Source organism: Drosophila persimilis, unplaced genomic scaffold (genome assembly GCF_003286085.1).
Source record: "Drosophila persimilis strain 14011-0111.01,24,50 unplaced genomic scaffold, DperRS2 tig00000579-arrow-pilon, whole genome shotgun sequence".
NCBI classification, from domain to species: domain Eukaryota; kingdom Metazoa; phylum Arthropoda; class Insecta; order Diptera; family Drosophilidae; genus Drosophila; species Drosophila persimilis.
Genome location: NW_020825322.1, coordinates 1,024,487 through 1,044,457, shown reverse-complemented (window position 1 = coordinate 1,044,457; position 19,971 = coordinate 1,024,487). Strand labels below are relative to the sequence as shown.

General features: G+C 46.6%; 1 protein-coding gene across 3 annotated transcripts; it reads right to left on the bottom strand.

Moving 5' to 3' along the window:
* Positions 1-278: 278 nt before the first annotated feature.
* Positions 279-18,217, bottom strand: LOC6598351 (breast carcinoma-amplified sequence 3 homolog). Of its 3 annotated transcripts, none has more exons than XM_026990393.1 (8): positions 17,066-17,232; positions 11,476-12,685; positions 11,114-11,417; positions 10,110-11,055; positions 9,724-10,030; positions 9,387-9,643; positions 9,165-9,314; positions 279-1,342 (listed from the first exon to the last, which is right to left on the bottom strand). In XM_026990393.1, exons 2-8 carry the CDS (start codon positions 12,303-12,305, stop codon positions 753-755), a joined length of 3,384 nt encoding a protein of 1,127 aa, XP_026846194.1. In that variant the 5' UTR covers positions 12,306-12,685; positions 17,066-17,232; the 3' UTR covers positions 279-752. The 3 variants fall into 3 exon arrangements, with proteins under 3 accessions (XP_026846194.1, XP_026846193.1, XP_002023426.2); XM_026990392.1 differs by lacking the exons at positions 279-1,342; positions 17,066-17,232 and adding exons at positions 2,734-6,899; positions 18,088-18,217; XM_002023390.2 differs by lacking the exon at positions 279-1,342 and adding an exon at positions 2,734-6,899.
* Between the last annotated feature and the right edge of the window lie 1,754 nt (positions 18,218-19,971).

Here is a 19,971-nt window from a genome sequence, read left to right as displayed (position 1 = left end):
TAAGAAGCATTCCGTTCCTTAGTCTCTAGGGTAAGTAAATGGATTTATTATTCCTACAATATATGTATGTATAATGTATAATGTATATATGGTTCATGGTTCATGGTTCATGGTTCATGGTTATTTCTTTCTTGATCTCTTGTTGCCATTATCATTGTTTTTAATTAGATAGATTTAATATTGTAATGTAATTCTTTCTTCACTCACATTTTTTGTTAAATTTTATTTTAAATATCACGGCATTCAGCTGAGGTCTGATCTGATCTATTTATTACGCTTCTATATATTTTATGTTTCAACACTTTTCGTTTTGTTGCTTTTGCATTTCACAATGGTTGGTTACAGATACATATAATCGGGACACACTCGTCCAATTCATATGTTATACAAAAAAAAAAAAGCTAAAAAAAGGTAGTGTCTGTGGAGAGGCTTTCTCCGGTTGCGGCCATGGACTAAATAATGGACTATAAGAGACGCCGCGGGTTATGCCAATGCCAAACAGAATTAAACTAGACACAGATAGACAAATTATGACAAAGATACGAAGATACAAAGATACCGATACCGAAACAGCTGCAAAAGGGTTCACAACGAAAAGGAGCTAAAAGATCTAGGGCCAGGACCTTTGTTTAGGGTTCCTCGACTGCATTGGGCTGAAGGATCTGCATCTGCGCACACAGGCGCCGCAAGTAAAAGCTGCCACCGATCCTGTGCAGGAGTCTTCGCTGGGCGGTCGGCCTCTGCATTAACTCTCACAAATTCCGTCTGCGCATCGACCTCTCCTCCAGGCCCTGATCCACCGCCTCATCGTCGCCCTCGTCCACCGCATCCAGATCGACTTCCACCTCCAGCTCGGTGTCTGGCTGCGGTCCAGCTGCGGCGGCTCTGGTGGCTCTAGTCGCCGCCGTGCTCTCGCTGAAATGCATCAGGTTGGTGTCCATCAGGCCCAGGCCGTTGGTGAGGCTGAGTGGCGGCGAGGACTGCGAGGGCGGTCCCTCCAGCGAAAGGCGGCTGTTGGTGCTGATGCTGCTCATGCTCAGCTGGTCGTCAAACACCTCGATGTTCACCACCGTCGACAGTTCGCCGCCATCGTAGGACACCTGGGTCACCTGGGTGGCCTTTGGGGGCGGCTGCTCGGCTCCAGCCAACGAAGAATCAACTGCAGACTCATGGGATCTCTGGGATTTATAGTGATTGCCAATGGCACTGGCATTTACATTGGGATTTACATTGTTGGGCTTGTTGATGCCGCCCTTGCCTGGTGAGAAGATTATATTGTTGTTGTTGTTATTGTTATTGTTGTGTGACAATCCATCCAGCTGGTCCTTGGTAAAGTAATTGGCTGTGGAATACAGAGAATGTGGAGAGTGGAAGCATGTGATTAGAGCCAGGATATAGGCAGATATGTGTGTATACTAGATCCCATCCGATATAGCAAATGTTCTCGACGGCCTTTTGGTTGTTTTTAACTAAAATTGCATTTATTTAATCGTACATTAATTCATTAAAAATAAATTTGAGTGTTTAGCGATTCCTCTTGCTCTCCATCCACAATCCATCGTCTCTACGCTCCTCTTACTCTTACTCTCAATCGTAAATCATAAATACTGCCAGTTCGATTTTATATATTTCTTTTTCATACAATACGATATATATATATACAGAAAACAAAATACGTCTGATGTCCTTCCTACAGACAAATATTAAACAGAAACAGAAACAGAAACAAGGGACAAAAAATTACACAAATCCTAACGATTCTTCGAAATTCAATAAATTAACACGAAACTAAAAAAGAAACCGTCTTGAGAGTGGGATGGGGCGGGGGTTGAGGGTGGCAGTTGGGTGTTGGGTGAAAGCTTCAACAATTGGGTAGAAAACTTAACGAAAGTCAATCTTGGTGACACGGCTGGAAAGCGCCAGTACAATGTCTGGGAATTCTGTTCTTCAACTGTGGCCATGGATTTGTTTACTCTCGCCTTATGTATCTTAAATGTACATCAGCATCGATACATCAGAAATATATTGATGGGATCGCTCGCATCGGATCTGTAGCGTATATAAAATCATTGCTGAACATATCGATATCGAACAAATTATCGATAAACCGTTTGGTATATTTGAGAAGGATACCTTTCGATGGAGAGTCCTAGTGGAACGAAGCTTGTACAGCATGAAACGTCTGTCTGGTAGCGTGAGGGGTTTGGGGGGGTGTGGCAGGGGGCAGGAGTATTTGGATTTCATGGCATTACAGACTATTGCGTATTTATTACAATCTTCTTCTTTCTTTCTTTTTTTCTTGGGCCTTAGTACTTTCTCTGGGCTTCTTTCTCTTTCTCTTGGGTATTTTGGTTGTATGTACAATTATTCTGGGAGAGCCTTTTCGCAATTCTATTGTGTTTTAAGCCTAGGCCTTTACATATAGCGTACATATAAGTGTGTGTGGTTGTGTGTGTGTGTGTATACAACATATATATATATACATATATGTTTATTGTTTTCCGTTTTCAAATATATATAGCTAACAATATAACTTTGCACTTAAAAATGGTTAGTAATCAATTGTTGTATATTTTTTTTGTCTTGCTTTTTGTCCAAACGAATCTCTACAGATGTAAATTTCTTTTGTTTTGATTTTTTATCGTTTTTTTTTTTAAATTATTTTTTACAATTAGTTTTTGTTGGTGTTTTTGTTTTGTTTTTCTTTTGATAATCACAATTTTTTTTGTATAGAGTTTTGTGTTTTCTTGTGTTTTTTTTTTGTCGTTTTGTTTGTTGCTTTTGTGGAGGATATTTTGCTGGCAAACCGCTAAAGAATTAAGCTAGAATCTGTCGTGGTTGGGTCCTCTCGGAGTTGGGAGAAGGGGGAACGGTGTGTCATCTGTCTATATCCTAAAACTTCATTTTGGCCAAACGGCTTGCTGTTCGATTGGGGAGCCACCGCTTGGAGGGTGGAGTTTTGTTTGCTGCTGTCTTTGGATGTTGTCTTAGCTCCTACTTAGCTCTGGCAATGTCTTTGACCGGTAGCTGCTGCTGCTGCTGCCGCGGCTGATCCTCGTCCTGGTCCGTGTCAGACTGTGGTGGCGGTGATTGCTCCTGCTCCTGCAGCTCCTGGGAGAGGGCACTGGCACTGGCACTGGCACTGCTACGGGCACTCATACTCGTACTTCCCACTCTCTCCTGGCTTGCATATAGATGCCAGAGCACAACAAGACTGAAGACGCACAGCAAACAAATCACTAATTCTTATCTCTTGCGTCGCTTCGTCTTCTTCTTTGTGGCACTCGCCTGACTGGCCACGCCCATGCCCACAGTGGAGCCCACATGGAGGCCCACAACGGAGGAGCTGGAGGCGGTCGCGGGAATGGCAGAGATCGCCGACGCACCGCCAGAGTTGGGGGCCGACGTGGCCGCGGCCGTGCCCGGAGACGGGCTCGCATCCGCATGGGGTCCACTGCCGATGGGACCGGCCGTCTCCACGCTACTCTCCTCCGCCGAGGAAGTGGACGAGGAGGTGGCCGCCTCGATGGCTGCTATCAGATTGATTTTATGCTCCAGCTTCTTGGTCTTGAGCTTGTGCGGGGGCGATGCGGCTGCGGATGAACTATAGACGAGATTGTCATCGGACGTGGTGGCCGGGATGGGTCCCTCGCTGTCTGTGGTGGTTGCGGTGTTCGTAGTGGCGGTGGTGCCGCTGGTCGCCACGCCGCTGCTCCCAAAGTGCAGCAAATCCTCGGGCAGTGTTTGGCTCAGCTCCTCCTCTTCTTCGTCCTCCCCCTCCGCCTCCGCTTCCGCTTCCGCCTCCTCCTCATCATCGTCATCGTCCGCATCGGCTGGCTCCTCGGTTCGACTGGCCTTTGCCACTTTAACGGGCGAGTGGCTCTCCAGCTGGGAGTCGCACATACTAATGCTGATAAGCGGACGCAGTTCCTCATCTTCTGGCTCTGGCTCTGGCTCCCGCTCTCTGGCACGTTCCTTCTCCCTTTCCCGCTCCCGCTCTTTCTCGCGCTGCTGCTGCTGCTGCTGGAGCTGGAGCTGCTTCATTCGTTTGTGCTTCTTGCTGAGCTTCTTGCTGGTCGGCTCCTCCATGAGGATGATCTCCTCGGAGCCGGATGAGTTGTTCGACGTGGATGTGGACTTCTGAGTGCCCAGCGACGTCTGCTGTTGGTCCTCTCCGGCCATCAGCAACACGTACGGGTGGGACTTCAGTTCCAGTTCCACTTTGGGCTCTTCCAGCTGCCGGTCCCGGAGCCGATCCCTCTGCCGCTCCTGCTCGTCCTCATAGTGCAGGGATCCGCACAGGGCCAGCACAAGGTTCTTCTCGGTGAATCCCCGTGGCGGCGGCGTGATCTTGATCGGCATCTCCGTCGCACTCTCCTGCAGCGGACTCTCGAAATTGATCAGGCTGAGCGGCGTCCCCCCCTCCGGGCTGAGGTGCGGCGGCTCACTCGCCTTCACCTCGAGCGGCTCGAGATCGGGCAGCGGTGGCAGCGCCTCCATTCCGCTCAGAAAGTCCTCAAAGTTCTCTTTGGCTGCTCGGGGCTTGGCGAACGGACTCGGCTCTGGGGCGGAGGCCAGCTTCTCCGGACTGCTGGGCTTACTCAGCTTCTTGCCCAGACTGGGATAGTCCTGCTTGGCAGCGCTGTCATCGCCGACGACTCCGACTCTCTTCCAGGGACTGGGACTGAGAGTGGGAGTGGGAGTGGGACTGGACTGGGCCAATGCGGTGGCCACGGTGGAGGCGGCAGTGGGTTTCTTGCTGGGGGCCGGATCCTCTATCACTTTTACCCAGTAGCTCGCGGTTGGCGGAGAGATCTCAGCTGCTTTGCCTTTGCCCTTCTCCTGGCTTGGGGTCTTCTCTTTTTCCTTGGTTTTCTCGAGGAGTTTCTCCTTCTCCTTTTCCAGCTTGAGCTTCTCCTGGAGCTGTTTCTCCTTCTCTTTGAGCTTCTCCTTTTCCTGAAGTTTTTCCTTTTCGAGGCGAAGCTTCTCTTTTTCTTTTTCCTTTTCCTTTTCTTTCGCTTGAAGCTTTTCTTGTTCTAGCTTTTCCTTTTCGAGTTTTAGCTTCTCCCTCTCCCTCTCTCTTTCTCTCTCCTTCTCTTGGAGCTGCTTCTCCTTTTCCTTTTCGAGCTTCAATCTCTCTTTCTCTTGGAGCTGCTTTTCCTTTTCGAGCTTCAGCTTTTCCTTCTCTTGAAGTCTTTCCTTCTCCAGCTTCAGCTTTTCCCTCTCGAGCTTCAGTTTTTCCTTCTCCTTCTCCTTTTCCTTCTCCCTTTCCCTCTCTTGGAGCTGCTTCTCTTTTTCCAGCTTCAGCTTCTCCTTTTCCTTTTGCTTTTCTAGCTTCTGCTTCTCCTGGATAATCTCCTTCTCTCGAAGCTTCTCCTTCTCCCTTTCCAGCTTTAGCTTTTCCTTCCCTGGAAGTTTCTCCTTCTCTTTGAGTCTCTCTTTTTCAATTGTCATGGTTTCTGGCTTCTTCTCCTCCTCCTCCTCCTCCACATCATCATCATCTTCAGCCTCCTCCTCCTCTGTATCATCCTCCCCCGTCTGAGTGGTCGTCTCCACAAGGAGACTCAATCCTTGGGCGCTGGCACTGCTCACCATGACAGCGGCAATGCTGCTCTTATTGGCCAGCAAACTATCGGCATGATCCGACTCTGCATCTGGCTCTGATTCCTCCCCGTCCTCTTCCATGACCACAACTATTTCATCCAGATCCTGCAATCGATTCAGCGGCTGCAACTCCTTCGACTGCTTTTTGAGCTTCTCCTTCGCTTCCATTTCCACTGAAGGCAGCTTCTTGTCAGCTCCTTTGCTGCTGCTGGTGCTGCTGTTGCTGAGGATCATCTTCTGCCTGGCTGGCTTGGATTTCTTGGACGCCTTGCCACCACTGCTGATGTTCAGAGTGGCATTGGCCTCCTTCTCCTTTTCCTCCTCCTTCTCCGCCGCCTCCTCTGTGGCGTTCCTCTGACTGCTGGCAGTTTTGCTGTTATTGCTGTTGTTGCTGTTGTTGCTGGGACTCGGATTAGCCCCTCCTTTGGGCTTGTTGAGATGCGAGAGCTCGGCAAATCGCTGCGCCTGGGCCGCATCTTCGGCAGCGGCAAGGGATCTGAGCTGCGACTTCTGCTGCTGCGCCTTTTGGTGCTGGGACCTCTGTGACTTTTGCTTCTCCTTTTGGACAAGCACCTCGTCCACCTCCTTGGCAATGACGGGGACAATCAGCTTATTGGCCAGCACCACCGGCGGCTTGCAGTGATCATTCTCGCCGCCCTTCGACCCCAGACCCAAGCCAGCGGCAGCGGCGGCCTGCTCTTCCTTGGCGAGCAACAGTTGCTGCTGATGGTTGCGCTGTTCGACCAGGTCATTGCAGAAGATGGCCACCACCGGCCGGAAGAGGGCCTCGTCACAGTTCTCGTGTATGACGCTCTCCTCGGCGGCCAGCTGGCACACCACCTCGTCCAGCATGTCCGTCTGCAGCTCCCCCGAGATGCCCGCATTCACGTCCGTCACCGTTCCCAGCGGATTGACGATCTTCTCGATCCTGGAATGGCCGCCGCTGTAGTGATGTCCTCCGGTGGGATAATCGTAGCTGCAGATGTTGGGCAGCACCGAGGCCAGGGCGGCCATGCTGCTGCTGCTGCTGCTGCCGGGGCTGCCGTCGCTGCCCAATCTCATGTGCTCGATCAGGTGGCGGCGCTCCACCTTGGCCTGGGCCCGCGCCTCCGGTACCGCCAGAGCCGCCTCATCGTCCGGCGCCTCACCTCCTCCGTCCATGTCGGCATCGGGATCGGGTTCGTTCAGATGCTCGTGCTCGGCGAGGGCGTCGTAGTAGCACACATTGTCGCTGGCCGAGACGGAGGAGGAGGCTGCCGCCACGGAAGCCGAGGCCGAACAACCTGATGGCTGGCCTGAGCCAGGTGGTAGTGGTGGTGGTGGTGGTGGTGGTGGTAGTGGTGGTGGTGGGTCAACAACGGTGGGGCAGGACACAACACAGAGCAGAGAAAGAGAAATAGAGAAAAAGAGAAAACAAATTATGAGAAAAGCGCATTTTTTTTTTCATACAGGAAACAGAAAACAAAAAGCCAAAGGCGGGATTTTTAAATGCTTTTTCTTTGTTCGTTCGTTCGGTTCGTGGTTTTCTTTATCGATAGTTCTCGATTTATTTCTCGATTATTCGATTATCGCTCGAAATTTGAAAATGTTTAATTCAAAATGAAAATGTTTTCATTTCCTTCGGATTTGCATTTGCATTTGTTGTTGTTTAAGTGATTTTCAACCATTTGTATTTTTATTTTTATATATTTTATTTTTTTTTTTTGCTAAGCTGCGCTGCAGTGTGCGGAGGCGGAAAACACTCAAAATTTAAAATATTTCAAAATATTGGAAAAAACAAAAAATTATTATAAAAATCCGCGGGAAATACATTTGCTTTGGATTTTTTGAATTAAATTTTTGTTTGTATTTTTTAGTGGAAAAAACGAAACGAAAAAGAAATAAACTTAAATTAGGAAAAATAGCGTAAGGACACAATATTCGAAATGTTTGATTTTGTTGTTCGTGAGTTTTTGAAATAGAGTTTTGGAATTTTTTCTTTTTTTTTTTTGGTTATGACTTTGGCTTTTTATTAAAATATTCATGTATATTAAATATGCTCTTTCTCCTGAACTTTTCTCTCTCGCTCTCTTTCTCTTTCTCTATCTCTCCATCTCTCTCTCTCTCTCTGTCTCACTCTGTCTCGTTCGCTCACACAATCGCTTTCACCTCCTCTCTATGATTTTTCTCACTCGCACGCTTTAGGGAATAATTTTGTTTTCTCAATTGAAAATTGCAGAAAAAAGGGGGAAAGTTAAAGCTAAATAAAACAAAACTAAAAAAAAACCCTGTCGAAAGGACATTCCAAGCGGCAAGAAGAAGGAGAACGTGAATAGAGTAGAGGACAACAGTTTAGTGGTGTGTTGTGGTGTGGTGTGTTTTGGTGTGGTGTGGTTGGTGATCTGTGGTGTTTTTTTTTTATGGTGTAAAAAGAGTTTCAGGCGGTATAAGGAAGCAGTAGAAAGGAAGTATATTATTGTGAGAAGAAGAAAAACCCTACACGAAACGAAGTGCAAGAGACCAATGGAACCGAATCTGAGTGTCTGGTGGGGGTTGGTGTCTGGAAAAGAGTATTCTGTGGTGTGACAAAAGAACATTCTACTAGAAGAACTGTTGCGGGGTTGGGTTGGGTGGCTGTGGCTGTGGCTGTGGCATTGGTGAGTGGTGCTTTTGGTGGGGCGGTAGAGGGGAGCTCTGCTGTGACAAAAATTTTGTTAGCTTAAATTTAGTTTTTCATTAAATTAGAAATAGATTTAAAATGGGATGTAAGTATTTTTCTTTTCTTTTTTTTTTTGTAAAATCTAAATAGACAACAGACACCAAAAAAAAAAAAGAAATCGTTTATTAAGCGTGTTTTTTGTCCGGCTAGAAAACAGAAAACAATTTTTTTCAACAACTTAAAGTTCAACAACAACACACCAACACACGCACACAGAGAGAAAGGAATGATTGGAGAGGAGAAAGATGGATACGCCAATGAAATGGAGGTTTGGAGGAATGGGAGAATGGGAGAATGGAAAATGGGAATGGAGAATAAAGTAGACAAAGCCAAGAGATGTTTGTGGGAGGTATAAACCCTCGTAAGAGGTGGGGAAATGGATGTGATCCATCATCATAATTATTCTTATCAACAACCAACAACCAAATGCCAATATTTTGCTGTTTTTGTCTCATAATCAATGTATGCTTTTTTGTTTTTTTTTTTTTTTTTTTTTTTGTGTTCTACCTGTATTTGTTGACCACCAACAAAACTTATTCGGAATTAAACATTTTCATTTTGAAAGCGTTCGATTAAATTCAACAACAAAAAAACTTTCGTCTTTCCAAAAACAGTTTTCGAAATTAAACAAGAAATTCAACTAAAAAAAATTAAATACATCAATGGGGGGGAGGGGGAGTAACATAAAAAAGATATTGTTAACAATAAAATGCAATAAAATGCCTTAGATGGGATGGTATGCCTGAGGTAGAGGGGATACCCTCTAGCATCATTCTCCTCCGAAAAGGCTGCCCTTGGCTGTCGCGATTCGATTTCATGCATTCTTACATTCCCATCGCTAGGATGAGGAGCTCAGTCTTACCCGTTTCGCGTCGTGTGGCTGCCATTGACGTCGACTCTCGCATGGCATCGGCCAGGTCCTCCTTCAACCGCGTATCGCCATGCCCATAGTCCGAGTCCAAGTGGCCATGCCGGAAGCGATCCATCAGCTTGGGGCTCTGCTCAATGCTACCTACGAACGCAATACACAGAGAATGAATGAGAAAATGAATCATTCTTGGAATCCAGGATCCTAGACACTTACTATACGAACCGGATTCGATAAGCACCGGCACTCCAGGGCCACTACGACCTGCAGTGCTTCCCACGCCAGAGGCGGCAGCCAAAGAGGCAGCCGCACTCAGTGGCATATTCAGGGGACTCGAGCGTTCTTTGGCTGCCACTCCGGTGGCTACACCAGCGCCAGTTGACGAGGCAGCCGCCGTTGAGGGAAGCGTTGTGGTTGTCGTCTTTGTAACCCCTATCTCCACAGCCTCAGCATCCACATGATTCAAATTTGAGCTGAGAAATTGGATGAGAGGGAGGGAGAGGCGTCAAAAAACATCCATCCAAAACATTAATGCCAGTTGTATCCCACATACCCGCTGGGCGTATTGTAGTTCTTGAAAACGAACTGCGGCCCCATCCAGAGACGTCGATGCGGTCCCGCATGCGTTATGATCTCGACCTGGGCCAACCAGCTCTCGGCACGCTCGTCGGGCTCATCGAATTGATGGGCACTGTCCAGCAGCAGGCTGCTATGGCGATCCTTGATCAGCCAATTGTCTAGCGCCAGCGGTGGTACGATTTCATGAGATCCATCCTTGCGTCGCCCCAGATTCCATTGGGCTCGGGCCTCCACCTCCAGTTCAATGGGCGTGTCATCACAAATCTTCTCTTTGGCAACATCTAAAACAATGAATCATTAGACAGGGTTAGATGCGGTCCAGGCGGTTCAGTCCGGTGCCATGCGGTGCGGGCCACTCACTTGGGGGTAACTTCGTGTCCAGATCATACTGGATGAGTGCTCCATGGCCGGCCATCACGAAGAGCGAGTCGACGGCCTTGCGCTGGACGCGATGCGGTGCCTCTCTTGTTGTCGTCAGCGGCTCCAGCAGCCAGGAGCGCGATTTGGCGAATATTGAGCAGACGCTCAATGGCTTTCCGCTGTCATCCGACAGCGAGGAGAGTCGCTGTCGCTGTCTCTGGCTGCTGTTGCCGCCACCGATGCCACCGCCGATGCCGCCTCCATGGCTCCCCACACCAATACCCCCGCCGACGCCGGCCCCCACACCCACTACGCCCCCAAGGCCGCCAGCCGAACCAGGCGGCGAACCAAGGGTAAATGGCTGTCGCAGCTGGGCCAGGGGCTGGACCACCGACGGCCGCGGATAGGGGGGAAGCGTGGGATTGTGATACGGCTGCAGCGACTGCACAAATGTGGTGCTCTCCGAGTGCGAAATGGGAGAGCTGGAGCGTCCGTCGGCCCCAAGGCCGGCGCTGCGATGGAAGCGCGACAGTTTGTTGACCACATGCAGCGATGTGTGCGTCCTTACGCCCATGGCGCCACCGTAGGGCGTTATGGGGAAGACGTGGGTGGTGCCGCGTAGCGTGGACACAGACGCCCAGCGCGAGTCCAGCGAGAACGCAATGTGCTGCACCTTGGCGCTCGTATCGCCACGATGGAGCACATACAGATGATGCACTGCCGCCAGACAGGGCCCCACCGGATGCGGTTGCACGCGGAAGACATGAAAATCGTGTCCGCGTCGATCGGCCGTGAGTAGCAGCATCCCAGAGCTGTCAAACTCCATGGCCACCAGTGCCTCGCTGTGGGCCACAAAATGGGCCACAATCGGATCACCGCCCGCCTGGGCGCCGCCTGTCGAGCTCAAGGGTGTGCCCGTCGTGGGGCTGTAGTCCTTTACAGGATGCTAAAAATGTTGAAGCATTGAATGAAAGAGTACTTCGGAGATTCGGCGCGACTCTTACCTTCACATCGATAATGGTGACCACGCCGGACTGCTTGGCATCCGGACCCCCGCTGGCCGAATCGAAGCTGCTGCTCTTGGAGCTGGCACCGCTGCCAGCCGTGGCCCCAGTCAAACCGGCGGCCACCTGTTCGCCCAGCTCTCGCAGGCCCTTGCCCAGCGATTTGGCCGCATTCAGCACAGTGGCCGTATAGCTGGGCACTCCCTCGCCATCGCAGCCGCCGCCGCTGCGCTTGGAGTGCAGCAGCTTGTGCTCTGCATAGGCCAGCCACCGGGGTCCCAGGGCAATCGGATTGGGATTGATTCTGCAAGCGGGAATAGGGATAGAGAGACGACCAATGGCGAAGGCATAGCTACACTTACCCCGGACTGGGATAGCAGGTTGTGATGGTTAGGCGATCCTCCAGGGTGCGGGCATCGAACACGGCGATCCTTTCATGGAACGTGATGACCACCGCCGACCGATTGGCCTGGATATCGAGCACCGCATTCTTGAACTTGATTGTCTTCACCTGAACGCCCGTCTTGAGCGACAGAAAATTGACGGCACTGAATTGGGCCATTCCAGAGGCACTGCCACCGCTGCCAGAACTGATCCCACTGCCGCTGCCCCCACCGATGCCAGAGCCGCCGCCGACGCCGGCAAGCAAGCCGCTTGCCGCCGCACTGCCGCCATCGACGAGGGCAACCAGGGGTCGCTTCTCGGCAAAGGCATCCACTGGTTCATCGGCACGCCCGTTCTCGTCAAGGGCCGCCGCCGTGGCCGGTGTGGGCAGCACTCGGAGGGCTGTGACGACGCCATGGCGCCAGGACAGAACCTCAACGGCCTCCCCGTTGGCGGGTATGGCCCAGACCTGCACCCCCAGGCCATAGCCGAGGATTAGAAGGAGCGGCGGGGCAGCATTCCCCTCCAGCTCCCAGTCATCGCCGAAACGGGGATCACTCACATCCGCACAGGTCTCGAAGCGGGCCCATGTGATCGTGTCCTTGGGATCTTGCACCGGCTGATTGGCCAGGGTGACATCGTTGATGAACCCAATTGCCGAGTCCAGTATCGAGCGATCCGATACCGCCTGGGGCGGCACTATTGCCGGCACAGCCAGGCCACCGCCGCCGCGCAATCCTCCTCCTCCGACACCGCCACCGCCCCCGCCAACGCCGGACGGATGGCGGCGTGGCGAGTCCGCGGACATGATGTGGATGGGATTTTTGTGGTTATCGGGTTATCGGGTCCTATAGATTGTTACTCTTTGTCTGGCTCTCCTCTACGTGCGCTGCTCTCCACAGCTGCGGTTGTCGGGTGGCCGGTGGCGGGTGGCGGGTGGCGGGTGGCGGGTGGCACACTGGCAGCAGAGTCAGCTGTTGGAACCACCTCCTGCTGCTGCTATTGCTACTGGCTGCTACGCTTGTTACTCGTCGGCGTCGAAGCCCCTAGCAGAGACAGCCTGTCTGTTCAATCTGGAATGGGAGCGGGCGCTGCGCTGTCTCTGCCTCTGCCTCTGCTCTGCTGCCTCTCTCAATCGCTTCTCTATTCCCACGGCGCTGCTTTTGCTTCTGGCACTGTTGTCGTCAACTGCAAGCAAAAATATAAGAGAAAAAAAACAAAAACATTGAATAAAACAAGAAAGAGACAAAAGTAAGACTATGTAAGCAACATCGTATGCCGAAGCGATTGATACCCTTGAAGAATGCATTTTTGTTATGTTTCTCTCATTCCGATTTGCCTGCATCGATGTATATATACATATGTATATAAACATTAAACCTCTGCCAAGAGGTTTCCCCTTTTTAACATGCTTTCAAGAAATTTTTGTTGAAAATGTTTTTCCGCTTATTTCTAAGCGAAACCCAGGTGAACTCTTATTGGCAATACTTTTATTTTTTTTTGGCATTTCCTGCAAAAATCATAATGCCTTTCGAATAGGGTAGCCACAAAATAAGAGATCTATCGCTCCCTCACACACACACACAAACACACGCGTACTCTCGCTCTCGCTCTCTAGCTCTCTGTGTACTGCATATGTGTATATATGCATATTTCATAGTTTCTTTGGCCTTTCCGTTTTGTTCCGTTTTTCCCTTTGTCTCAATCAAATTGCTTTTAATCTTTGCACAGTTGCACCGCCAGCCCCCAACCTCCTCCAGCACCGCCCACCTCCCGCCTCCCGCACATTCCTTGCTCAGCCCAGCTGGCCTGCCTCTCTTTCTATCTCTCTCTTGCAGTGTTTCTGCTCTGCCCTGAGAGCCCCTTAGTGTTGGCAATTCTGCTCTTACCTTTTACCACTTTATTAGCGCATTACGTATGTCTTTTTTGTTTGTTTGCATACTCTCCTCCCTCTCTCCGCTCCCCAGCCCACCCCTTTTTCAGCACACTCTTGTCAATTTCAATTCCATTGGGGCGTAAATTAAGTGCAATAAAACAAATATATATGTACATATTTACATACACATGTATTTACATAGTGTATAGATATGCATACATGAACCTTTACAAACAACAAATTCGACAAATCAAACAACGCAAAAATGAAACACAACAACAAATTGCAACAAAAATCAGCGTCAAGTCATCCCAAGTCTCGGTCTCAATTCCAGTTCCAGTCTAGTTTTTATTTTTAGTGTAGTTTCAGTCGAAGCTTGGAAGCTTTAATTCCAGCTTAAATTTTAGCTTCAAGACCCAATGCATAGGCAAATAACCAAACGAACAAACACACAAAAAGAAGCCAGCGATAAGCAATTATTATTTCCTTTTTGCGTTGGTTACCGTTAAAAACAGCAGCCACCGCTGGATTTATCTCCCGTCATAAACAGGACTAAATGGCCCTGCGGCTAAGCTGCTTTAAAAGCAACAGCAAAGGAAACGCAAAGAATAAAGAGAGCAACAGCTGTCCGCCAGGAATAAAGAGTAAAGGCAAACTGTTAACCCTTTCAGGGCATGCCCTGGGGTTCAGAGCGATCACTAGCAATAATTATTCAAACCTTTCATTTAATTAATGCCACTATACCAGATGTCCCCATGTACATATTTATGTACATACACACGAGTGTTTATATAGCCACTATAAAGATAGAGATGAGGTAATTACTTGGGGTAAAATGGTGCCCCTTAATACTCGTACATATTTGAATTGGCAAACGATAAGACACGAAGTCGTGTTTGTAAAATTGAAGCCATTGAATGATTAAGTGCATTACGCTTGTGCTTACAAGAATTGCGAAATTCAAAAGGTACATAACATACATATGTATATGTAGACGCAATCGCAACCTCCTCTTCGTCATTATCATCATATTCTGGATATTTTTGTGTCGTTTTATTTGGTTAAGAGTTAAGCCGAAAACGGTCTCAAAAAGTTTCTCTGCTGAGTAGAGGACAGAGCCTGGGCCCAGCGGTGGGTGGGTTGGGGGAGAATGGGGTACGACAGAGGCGCAGTTTGCAAAACGCTGCATTCCTCAATTGGCTTGGCACACGCGCAGCAACAACAGCAAGCATGTTACGAGCAATGTCACAAATACACACCTACAGCTGTTCACACCCACTAAGCTAAGAGAGTGAAAGAGTCAACGGGTGAACGGGTCAGTCAGAGGGGCTCGCTCTCCCCCGTTCTCATCCCATGCACCACGGCCAGGGCTCTCGTCAGTAACGCATTTGTCTTTGTTTAGCATTAGTCCGTCACCTATACACAAGGAGAGCCAACCAAAGAGAGAGGCATAAAGACACCAGTGTGTGCGCGTCTGTATGTGTGTGTGCTGCAAAATAATTTCAAGTTTCGATATCCAATCCTTGACATTCGATATCCACATCCAGCATATTGTATATGTATATGTACATATGCACATATTGTAGGTTCAAATGCATTGCAAGAGCCAAAGGGTTAATTTTGTGCACGCAATCCGCATTTTCATGCAAGGGGGAACGAGAGATTGCAACCAATGCAGAAATGTGTGTGTGTTTGTGTGTGTCGGTGTGTGTGATTGTTGGGGCCATTGTTTATATCGTCCATTGCCAAAAGCCACTTGACAAAATCTCAACGAAAAACGATTTTTTCTTTTTTTGTGTAGACAAAGAAAACCACAAAATTACACACACACACTCACTTAAATTCTGCGAACAGGTGTTCCTATAAATACAAACACCCAGACACATATGCATATACATATATGTATATATATGTATATACATATATGTAAGTATATATTTATTATTTAGTGATCCGATTTGGATCAAAATTTGGTACCCATAATAATGATCCTTAAGGATCTAAGGTTATGGAAAACTTGGGGTTTTTTTTTTAAGGTAGGGGAGTGTATCAGTGTATCAATCTATAAAAGTTCATCAACCCATACACAGCTGATCGTTGTCACAGATTGTGGTGAAATATTCTAGGGCATTATCAGGAATAATATTGGGGGAACAGCGTCAGAAATAGTAGAGGGGTAAGATCATTCAATTTTAACAGAGATAAGAGTGTATACTAAAAGCAACGGAACAAAGAAGCCATTTGTATATATATTATGTGTATGTAAAACCCTATTTACGAGAAACACTCAAATGTTTCAGTCCGTGGGTAGAATTGGAAGAGCAGGGCGGGAGAGGTTTGAAAGGAATTGCAGCATCAATGCCAGCCAACTAAACATTAAAACCGTCCGTTTAACTCTTGAACATTTTTGTTTTTGGCAAACATTACCGTTAGGTAAATCTGCTCTCATCTTTAATTTTGTGAGAGGGAAAGACGAAGGCAGCAAGGCAATTGAGAGAGAAATGTCACTTTTAATGGAAACGTTGACGTCCGCTTTAATTTGTAAAAATGAAACGAACGAAATAAAACAATATTTAGTGTCAACCGAATGCACTTGTTTTTGCTGTTGCTTTGAATAAGTATTTTGGAAACAAAGAAGCGAAGTTTCAGCGGCAGCGGGAAGGGAGCAGAAGCAGAAATTATCAAAATAAGTATAGAAATCAGAGGTAGGAGAGAGAGAGAGAGAGAGAGAGCAAGAGCGAAAACAAAAACCTTAACGCACACAGGCAGATGCACACACAAGCGCAATGCCATTCACTCAGCTGCAACGAAATGTTGTTTGCTTCACTCTCCCCCACCCAAAACAAATCCACCTAGCTTCTCTCTCAAAAGCTCAGCGTCGTACTGTGGGACAAAAGCTGAAGAAACCGAGCACCCAGTGCGAACTAAACATTGGAAAACTTACTTAAACCCAAACACCCACAAACACCACTGTGGGCCAACATGTGTTCCACTATCAGTTGGTTCTGCAAAATGTACACTTGATTTTTATTGTTTGTGGAACTTCTCGTTAGTTTGAAAGTAGTGCCCTACAACCAGTTAAAACTAGATTTTCGAAAACTGAACGGTTTTACACTTTGGCTTGACTTATCATACCGACAGTGCCAAAATGTGTTTCACTATCAGTTTGTTTCATTTATTTTCCATTCGTTTCTCACTGCCTTGTTGTCTGTCTAATGCGCACCAATATTCCCCACTTCTTCTCTCACTCACAAGCGCTTAGATGTATGTATGTAGAGGAAAACAAAATGAGAGAGAGAGAAAGAGAGAGGAGTTTTTTTCCCTTATTGTTTGTGTTTTGATATTTCCATTTTTTGTTTTTGTTTTCATTTAAATACAAACAAAAATTCCACTACTTTTGACATTTAAATATTTTGCAAAATAACTCAAGCTCTCTCTTGCACGTCGCTCACTATGTTGTTTTCTATTTAGCCATTCTCTCTTTGTTTGCACAATTTACTGTTGTGTGTGTTTGTAAAATGATTTCAAAAAACAATTGCATAAAATTGTTTTCTCTGCTTTTATATCCACATATTATTATGTATTTTTCTCCATTACACGCATACGTATATTGAGTTTGCTCCTTCTATCTTTATTCTTTTTGCGCCTCAAACAAAAAAAAGAAGAGCACACACACACGCGCGCACACTTACCCCACTCTTCTTGCCTTGTGGTGGTCCGTTGGTCTGAATCAGCAGCCAGGCACTTGGCACCGTTCACTCTTTTTCCCCTCTTTCTATTCGCGCGTTCCCTTTCCAATTGTTCCCCGCAACAGCAACAGCAGAGCGCGCGCAAAAACAACAACACAAACAAAAATCATATGTTTTTAGCTGCTGCTTCTTCTGCCTCTCTTTCCGCTGTTGTTGTTTTCCTTGATCTTATTTGTTGATGTTCGTTGGAGGGGGTGCGATCATAGAGAGAGTAGATGATGGTGGCTCTTTGTTGGTCTTGTTGGGTTTGTTATCATCCGTTGTTGCAGGCGGCAGCGGCAGCAACAATCCAAAACTGCGTCTTGAGTTTTTTTTTTGGGTGCTGCAGAGTGGAGAGTGCCTGCGTCACTAACGACACGCCCACCGTAAAATGGTCGGTTTGTGAGTGTGTGTGTGTGTGTGCGTGTGGGAGGAAAACACACACAAATGTGCTCTTTTTCTGTTCTTAGAAGCAGACAAAAGTCGAGCTTAGAAACAAACTTTAAACTGCAAAGCGCTTAAAGTTTTTTTTTTAAATTGTGTCGAAATTGTTGTCGCTGTCGCTGCCACCGCCGCCGTCGACACAGAGCCCTATTGCTCGCTCGCTTGCACACACACGTAGCCTCGCACTATGGCTTTCTGGCTATCCTGCTCTTGCACACACACACACACACACGCAGTCGGTTGCGTCGTACGTTTTTCGTTTATGATTTTTTGTTGTTGCTGCCTCAGCTGCTGCTGCTGCTGTTGTTGTTGTTTCTGTTGCTGTGGCTTTTGCTATTGCTGTTTCTTTCTAACACACAAATTAACTGCGACATTAAATCTATACGTTTTGTTGTTGCGTTTTGTTTGCGGGGTTATTCTGTTGCTTTGTCTTGTTTACGTTCTTCGTTATGCCGTTATTTATCGATTTCACTTCTGCGTTGCGCTGCTGCTGCACCAACAACACAATAAAAAATCCTCCAAACAAAAACAAAAAAATTTACTTTTACTTATGCAAATATATATGTTCATATATTCGGCCAGCCTTTCGTCTTATAGTTCCTTTGTATAATGTATAACCTCTTGCACTTTACACAATTTATGTTATTTTTTTGGTCGCTCTGTCGCTGCTCTGTCGCTGTCGCTGCTCTGCAGTGTGACCGCGGACTTATCTATTAATTATACCGTCCGACCCTCAGAAATATACCAAAAATAACGTCTCATTTAAAAAAATATACCGTACATATACTGACGAATTCAAGTTCTATTTAACATATTCCTCGTTTTTGATCTTCCGTGGAATATTCTTAGCTATATAGCACATTTAGCCATGCCCACATAATTTTATACGATTCATGAATAATTTTTCTACTTAACTGGCTTATTTTAAATGCTTGCTTTTGTTGCATTGCGCAAAAAAAGGTTTTAGCGAAATAGGTCAAAACTGAAAAGTGAAAAAGGATAGTCGTTCATATTATTCAATTTGTATATTCCCTTCAATAATTCTGGCTAACTAAAGGCCTTAGTTCTGCCGTTGTTAGGCCGTTATGCCATTGATGAATACAGTTTCTTCAAGGTTGGCTAGTTTTTAGTCGTTGCTTTTATTGTATTTTGACTAAAACAAGGCTTAAGCAAAATACAAAGTTGCGCATATACCCTATTTCGTTTATTTTATATGAAGATAAAACGTAATTTATAAAGACCTTTTCTCAAATTTATATTTTTTAGACATATTCATGTATATTATTAGTATCTTGTATATATTTATCTCGATCCTGATGCCTACGGAGCCTGGGATGACAAACATTTTCTCAATTCTATAATATCCTTTTCCGTAGGGTATGAATTATTGTTGTCAACCGGTTATTACGACAAATATTACTAGCTATATAGATCTCTCAGCTTTGCCCACATATTTTTATGCAATTAATGATTATGTTCATGCAAACGAAAAAAAAAAATTTTATATTTGAATTTGTGTATTGATCTAAAAATCAGCTGATAAATAACCTGTTATCGATTTTAGTACAAGGCAAGGGAGTAATTATTTTTATACGGTCACACTGTTTCGCACTGAATTAAATAAATCCGCGGTCACACTGCTGCCCTCTCCGCAACGAAAAAATGAGTCGTAATTCTGAATGGGCATAGAATGGGGTATGGACGACAGGCAAAAACGGTCAAGGCAATTCGCAAGGTTCGTACGAACCTCTACTCGCGTGTGAGGACAATATACCTTGAAGACAAAAAGCCAATTTCGTCTCAAGGTATATTCGGAAAGGGGTGGACTTTACTTCGCAGGCGTTGCATTTTGTGGGCCGTTTTCCCGTTGTCCATACCCCTTTTTTACAGCAATTTCCCAGCGGATGGATTTAAAAGAACGGTTAGAATTTCAGTGCAGTCAATGCCCCAATGGAGAGCCATTTTCGAGCCCACATTGAATACTAATTCGTGATCAGCATCGAATTCCTGATCGTTTGCCATCAAAATCTCAATTGTTTCAAAAATGTCGGAAAAATCATGTAATAAAGTGGATAACGGAGGTTTTTCACACTGGCACTGCCATGGGACTTATATTGAATATTTTTGAAAAGTACGTATACATTTCCCCATACAAATGTAGTTAGTGTATTGCGAATGTGTAGTTAGCGTGTAGTTACCGTGTAAAATCCAATCAAAAGGAGTATTTAAAAATTTCTAATTTCAAGTTCAGCGCTGAGTATCTTAGCTAGCTAGTAATATTCAACCAAATACCGAAAGCCAGAAATATAATGCAAGTTGAATGCCAATAACTTGTCAGTTTATTTCGGTATATTTCTGAGGGAAGACCGTGTATTTTTAGATAAGTGCGCGGTCACACTGTTCTCCAGCTTTAATTAGCGGCAAAA

Coding starts and splice junctions, on each gene's coding strand:
- LOC6598351 (XM_026990392.1), bottom strand. CDS start 12,305: ATGTCCGCGGACTCGCCACGCCGCCATCCGTCCGGCGTTGGCGGGGGC. Junction 11,056..11,113: donor TCACCATTATCGATGTGAAG/GTAAGAGTCGCG, acceptor CAACATTTTTAG/CATCCTGTAAAGGACTACAG. Junction 6,900..9,164: donor AGCCACACGACGCGAAACGG/GTAAGACTGAGC, acceptor CACCTGGCTCAG/GCCAGCCATCAGGTTGTTCG.